The 5,883-nt window shown below is 55.6% G+C and overlaps 1 protein-coding gene across 1 annotated transcript; it reads right to left on the bottom strand.

Moving 5' to 3' along the window:
- Positions 1-521: 521 nt before the first annotated feature.
- Positions 522-2,958, bottom strand: LOC105994296 (chromosome unknown open reading frame, human C19orf81). The gene is made up of 4 exons (XM_013027736.1): positions 2,781-2,958; positions 2,554-2,674; positions 1,402-1,535; positions 522-717 (listed from the first exon to the last, which is right to left on the bottom strand). Exons 1-4 carry the CDS (start codon positions 2,942-2,944, stop codon positions 522-524), a joined length of 615 nt encoding a protein of 204 aa, XP_012883190.1. The 5' UTR covers positions 2,945-2,958.
- Positions 2,959-5,883: the final 2,925 nt, after the last annotated feature.

Below are 5,883 nucleotides of genomic sequence, written 5' to 3'. Positions count from 1 at the left end.
GGGGGGGGTGCAGCGCGGGGTGGAGAGGAGATACAAAGCAAAAAGAAATAACAAATTACAAAGCAAAACAAAAAAAACCCTAAAACAAAAAAATTTTCAGAAAAAAAAACCTGAAATAAAAGCCCGAGAATTGTCTTCCAAGGGGAGTGGGGAGATGAGGGAGAGGGGCGGGTGGAGACGTCGGTTCTGGAGAGACATGGGTTGCTACGGTGGTCCCTGAAGGGATTGGAACCCCGGGGTCCATTCCGGGCTGGAGTAAGGTTAGGGAGGCGGGATTATAAGGTGGGGGTTCGTCCCTACCCCCATCACCTCCCTCCCCTGACTCCCCACCGAGATTTTGCAGAGAGAAATGGCTTTTGTACCAGGTCATTCTTTATAATTAAACTCGCAGTATCCACCCCCTCGAGCCGGCCCCGCCTCCTTCCTGGGGAGGCGCCGCTCCCTCGTCCTCCGGGGTTGGGGATTGGGTCTCCCGAGCCAGCGGGGCGGGGCGCAGGCACAGCCGGAACCCGCCTTGCGCGTCAATCCTCCTCGGTCGGGTCCGCCCCCAGGGCCTCGAGCATGCGCCGTCGGACCTGAGAGCGGCGCAGGTGCAGGCGGTAGTCGTCCAGCAGCAGGTCGTCGTGGCGCACCAGCTGGTGCGCGAGCCCGCGGGGGCTGAGGCCCGAGCGCAGCAGGCGCGAGCGCGTCTGGAAGTCGGCGACGGAGATGAGCCACCTGCGGAGGGGCGGGGCCCGGAGGGAAAGGGGCGCGACGTTGGCTGGCTGGCGGTCACGGCCGGGTCCCCGTACACCGTTAACTCTGTCCCTCGAGTCCCTTTCGGCTCTACCCTCACCTACGTTTTTCTAGGTGTCCCCTTCTCGCTCAGCCTTTCTAGGTGCAGAACGCACATCCTGGCTTTACCTGTACCCATCACGGCCCAGGTCACTCCGGATCTCTTCCCTGGGATCTCCCTTCGTACTCGGCCCGCCCCCTTTGTCCTCTCCCGACTCCACCCTCCTTGTTCTTGGCCACGCACCCTCATGCATTCACCACCGCCCCTCTCGCAGGCTCTCCTCTAGCCCCGCCCACCAGCATTACGCGCTCTAGGCCCCACCCCTACCGCATGCCTCTGACCCCACCCACCAGTATCAGTGCGTTCGGCCCTGCCTTCTTTGGCCCTCCTTTGAGCCCGCCCACCATTTAGGCGTCCTAGACCCCGCCCTCACGGCTCCACCCATCCGTATTACGCGCCCTCGGCCCTGCCCCCACCGCGTTCCTCTAGCCACGCCCACCAGTACGCGTGCCCACGACCCTCCTTTGGCCCCGCCCAGTCTCACTGCCCGCTATCAACCCCGCCCCCACGGCTTTCCTCTGGCCCCGCCCACCCGCTTTCCGGCGCAGACCTCGGCGCGCGCTCACCGGTCCCGGCGGCCCGCGGTCCCGCAGATGACGTTCATGTTCTCAAAGCGGATGCTGTTCACGCGCCCGCCCTCCATGGCTCCGGGTAACTCGGCCTCCAGCGCCTGCAGCACCTCCAGGTGGGTGAAATCCTCCTGGAGGAGTCAGATGGAGAGGCTCAGTGCTCGGTTCCAGCCCGGTCCCCACATCACTACCCTAGCCCCCCACGTGCAGAGGCCGCCGAGGCTCCACGTGGCATCGAGCGGGAAGGAGTCGCCCGCGTCCGGGGCGAGAGATCATCCTCAGTCATTCCCGCGAGGGGAAGCCACGGAGCCGGTGGCTGGACGGGTGTCCCGGGTGGCCTCGCCCGGAAGCCGGGGTGGAGGCGCCGACGCGGCCGGGCTAACGCGCGCATCCCAAGGGATGCTCAGCCCGCGGAGGCTGAGACTCGTGGGGAGGGGTGAGTGCGTGTGCGTGCGTGGTTTTTCCTTTTTTTGGTGGTCCTGGAGTTTGAATTCAGAGCATCCAGCGTGGTTCTGCCTCTCTAGCCTCCTTTCTAACCTTTTTTTTTTTTTAAATTAACTTTTCAGATAGGGTCTCAAGCTTTGTCCAGAGCCAGCCTTGGACCAAGATCCTCCTACGTTCCCCCTCCTGCCTAGCTGGGATTACAGGCACGCACCACAGTACTATGCCCAGCTTGTGTGTGAAACCAGGCAGTTGGTCACTCCCAGGAGGGATGAGTGAAAGTCTGGAGGATCACCTCCTCAAAGCCACCACCTGTAACTGTGGGATGTGATTGCCAAAGGACTCTGCAGAATGGCCAACTCTGGCAAAAGCATGGGTTTTTCCCTTATGAGTGAGTTTTTTATTGTATTTGAAACATCACAGAATTCCTCAGCAGATCGATTCACAGGGCTCCTTTTGCCCTCAGCCTCGGGCTGTCTGCCTCTCTGCCTCCCCTCTGGGATGCTTAAGTTTAACAAGTGATCCTTTCATAAATCCACAATTGATTCTTGCAAATGGGGCCAGGGCCAAGCCTACAGCTGGTGTACCACAGAGCTGAGATTTTAACCTCAGTCACCTCAATCCTGATTCCCACCTAGACTAGAAACCCAGGGACTACCAAGGGCACTCACTGAGGAGGAAGGGGCACTCACTGGGGAGGGCACTCACTGAGGTCTCCATGCACAGGCAGAGCGGCTGGGCGGCAGGAGGGGTGGAGAACTTGCGGATGCATGGGAGGTCTCTGTCCAGTGCCTCATATTCTGCGATGACATGCCTCATGTACTGCTTCCTGGGGAGAGAGCAAAGAGCAAAGGTCTCCAAAGTCAGGGGACACTGCTGTCACCTTGTGGAGGGGGGGCTGAGAGCAGAGGCTGTGCGGGGAAGAAGCCACTCACGAGGATTTGAAGAGCCTGCCCAGGCTGCGAACTTGTATCTCCTCCGGAGTCTCCAGGTCCACACGGACAGTTCCTGAGGACAGAGACCCCAGTGTCATCAGCCCCAAACCCTCCTCAGCTTTGAGCCCAGCACTGTGCACAGAGGCCAGCTCTAGGGTTTTCATCTCTCAGCTCCAAATGCTGCCCTTTCAAATGGCTCCCTGAAGCTGAAGCTGAGACAGCTGTGTTCTCTCGTTAAGCTCTGCCTGAAGGGGGCACCAGAGGGAGACCACAGGGCTGGAAGAAGCAAATGGCCCCTTCCTTCTCTTTGCTTCCCCTTCTGGTCAACCCCACCAGGCTTCTTCATTGTATCATGTTGTCTGAGTCAAGCACAGTGGTTCAAGTCAATAATCCTAGCTACTTAGGAGTCAGAGATAGGGAGGTTCACAGTTTGGGGCCAGCCCCTGTGATAAAGTTCACAGACTATCTAGACCACAGGCTGAGCACAGTAGTCCACACCTGTCATCCTAGTAACTAAAGGAAACACAAATAGGAGGATCACATCCCTGGCATAAACTGAGACACTCCCCCTCCCCCCCTTTTTTCTTTTGCCAGTTCTGGGGCTTGAACTGTGGACCTGGGCACTGCCCCTGAGTACCTTTTGCTCAAGGCTAGCATTCTACCACGTGAGCCACAGCTCCACTTCTGGCTTTTTCTGTGATTAACTGAAGACAAAAATCTCATGGACTTTCAACCTAGGCTGGCTTTGAACCACGATCCTCAGATTTCAATCCCCTGAGTTGCTAGGATTACATGTGTGAGCCATCAGTGCCCAGCTCTGTGACCCTATCTTGAAAATACAAGAAAGGACTTGTAGAGTAACTCAAGTAGTTGAGTGCTTGCTTACCAAGAGCAAGAATGGAGCAAAACCAGTATGGCAACACCAAAACCAAAAAGCATTTAAGTCTAGCATGTGAGTATTCCCCTCTCCCTCCCCTGCCCCTGAACCCTCTTAAGAAACGAGCCTACTTCATGAAACCTAACAGATGATTGCCTCATATCTGGCCCCTACTTGTCAGCTGGCTTCCTACAGCCCATCTCTCAGTGTCCCCTTCCCTTTTAACTTTAGAAGTTGTACTGACCAGTGCCTAGCACACAGCTATGCAGCCTCCCTTACAGCTATGTGTGTCCATGTGACCATGCTCTCCTCAACAGAGTGTTAGAAAGAGGTCCAACTTTGGAGTTATTTACTTAAAATTGCTTAGGCCAGGTGTGATGAGGATACACCTAGAATCCTGGCTACTGGGAAGGCAGAGACAAGATTGAGGTTTGAGGCCAGCCTGGGGGAAGTCAGTGAGACCCTAACTGGAAAAAAAAAAAAGCAAAACGGTTTCTGGGTCAAGTGGTAGAGTGGTAGCCATCATTTACTAAGCATGAAGCCCTAAATTCTATCCCCAGAATCGCCAGAGGAAGAAAAGAACATTGTTAGTCTTGGACCTTTTCCTCCTCCCCTTGGGCCAGCAAAACGCCAGCTGTCCTGGTGCTATGACATGGAGAGCCAAACATGAAAGCAATCTGGATCCCTGGATCAACTCGTGAGCTCCAGTGTCCACAGCCCCAGCCACCTGCCTCAGTGTCCTAAGTGTTTTGACAGCCAGTACAATTCACTCCTGCTGAGCAAAACAAGACCAACACCTGGCAAGACCACCGTGTCTGTGATGCACCAAGGCAGAGTACCAACCCCGCCCCCACTCATACCTCAACAGAGCCTTGAACACAAACAGTGCCTATCCACAATACACACAAGATCAAACCCCTCCACAGGTTCAGAGCTGATGTCTGTTTCTATTGTTTTGTTGGAGACAGTGTCTTGCTACGTAGCCCAGGCAGGCCTCAAACTTGCCTCAGCCTCCCAAGTGCTGGGATTACAGGCCTGTACTACCACACCTGACTGATGATCACTTCTTTAGCCACAGCATTAGCTCCTGGAGCCTCAACATAAGACAACAGACGCAGTGGTGGACTCTACCCTGCCCCTTGCAAGGGTCCAAACCAGAGCAAAGCTTACTCCCCTGAACCACAGTCTGCTGCCCTCTACAGCTCCCTTTCTGCCTTAATCTGCCTTCTCAGGGCAGCCATAGAGAGCTCTTCATTTTGGCACCACATGATTAAAACCTCCAGAGGCACCTGTTATAGTCTAGCTGGGATGACTGACACATGCCACCATGTGCCAGGCTGCTGTTGAGTCTTGTGCCCTTTTGGCCTGGAACTGTGATCCTCTCAATCTCCCAAGTGCTTAGGATGACAGGTGAAAGCCATTTCTAGTTTTGCCTAGTTTTTTGTTTTTTTAAGTTTTACCTTGTTTTCCTCTTTGGTAGTGGGGATTGAACTCAAAGCCTCTTGCTAGTTAGGCAAGCTCCCCACCACTTGAATCAAGATTCCAGTCCTTTTGAGTTCAGACCAGACAGAGAAGTAGAAGGGCAAAAAGATGGGGACTGATAGAAGGAATGGGGACTAGACGGGGAGGAATAGCTTCTGGGGTCTGACTCTTTGCCTGAGTTGGTAATGGGGTCATTTGAAAATGAAAAACTGGGTAAGAAGAAAGAATACTCTGCTTACAGCGGAAGACGAGGGTGGGTATCTAGGGGGAACAATGGCCTCCTAGAAGTTGCTAAGACTCCGGAGGCTCATGGGATATGTAGTCCTGTGCTCCAGCGTATTGGCCGGAGAGCTACGGAAACCCACGGGAAGTGTAGTTCTGCTTCCAGCGTATTGGCTGGGGCGCCATAGAGCCTCATGGGAAGTGTAGTTCTAGAAACCGGTTATTGGCCGGGGAGCCGCAGCGCCTCATGGGAAATGAAGTCTGATTTCCCAGCGTGTTGGCCGGGAAGCTACGGAGGCTCACGGGAAGTGTGGTTTGGAGCCCAAAGGACGCTAGTTCAGGAATTTAGGGGAAGTCTTTCGCTTTGAAATAAATGCCAGTGACTGGTCCAAACCCACGCTGCGGGTAAAGGCCACCGCGCAGTCCCGCGACGAGGGCCGGCCGCGTGCACCCCCGCCCGCCCCGCGTACCTGCCTCCCTGTGCGGGCTGCCCTGGCTGGCGGAGCACGGGGGCTCCGCCTC

This window comes from Dipodomys ordii, unplaced genomic scaffold (assembly GCF_000151885.1).
Source record: "Dipodomys ordii isolate 6190 unplaced genomic scaffold, Dord_2.0 Scaffold105, whole genome shotgun sequence".
Taxonomy (NCBI): domain Eukaryota; kingdom Metazoa; phylum Chordata; class Mammalia; order Rodentia; family Heteromyidae; genus Dipodomys; species Dipodomys ordii.
The sequence above is the reverse complement of the archived record's forward strand: the minus strand, read 5'-3'. Positions and strand labels throughout refer to the sequence as shown.

What these genes read in the sequence shown, in the direction of transcription:
- LOC105994296 (XM_013027736.1), bottom strand. Translation starts at nt 2,944, where the DNA reads ATGAAAACCCTAGAGCTGGCCTCTGTGCACAGTGCTGGGCTCAAAGCT. An exon ending in GGCAGGCTCTTCAAATCCTC is followed by an intron (nt 2,675 to 2,780) that starts GTGAGTGGCTTC and finishes CTCTCTCCCCAG; the next exon opens with GAAGCAGTACATGAGGCATG. An exon ending in ACCGCGGGCCGCCGGGACCG is followed by an intron (nt 718 to 1,401) that starts GTGAGCGCGCGC and finishes GCCCCTCCGCAG; the next exon opens with GTGGCTCATCTCCGTCGCCG.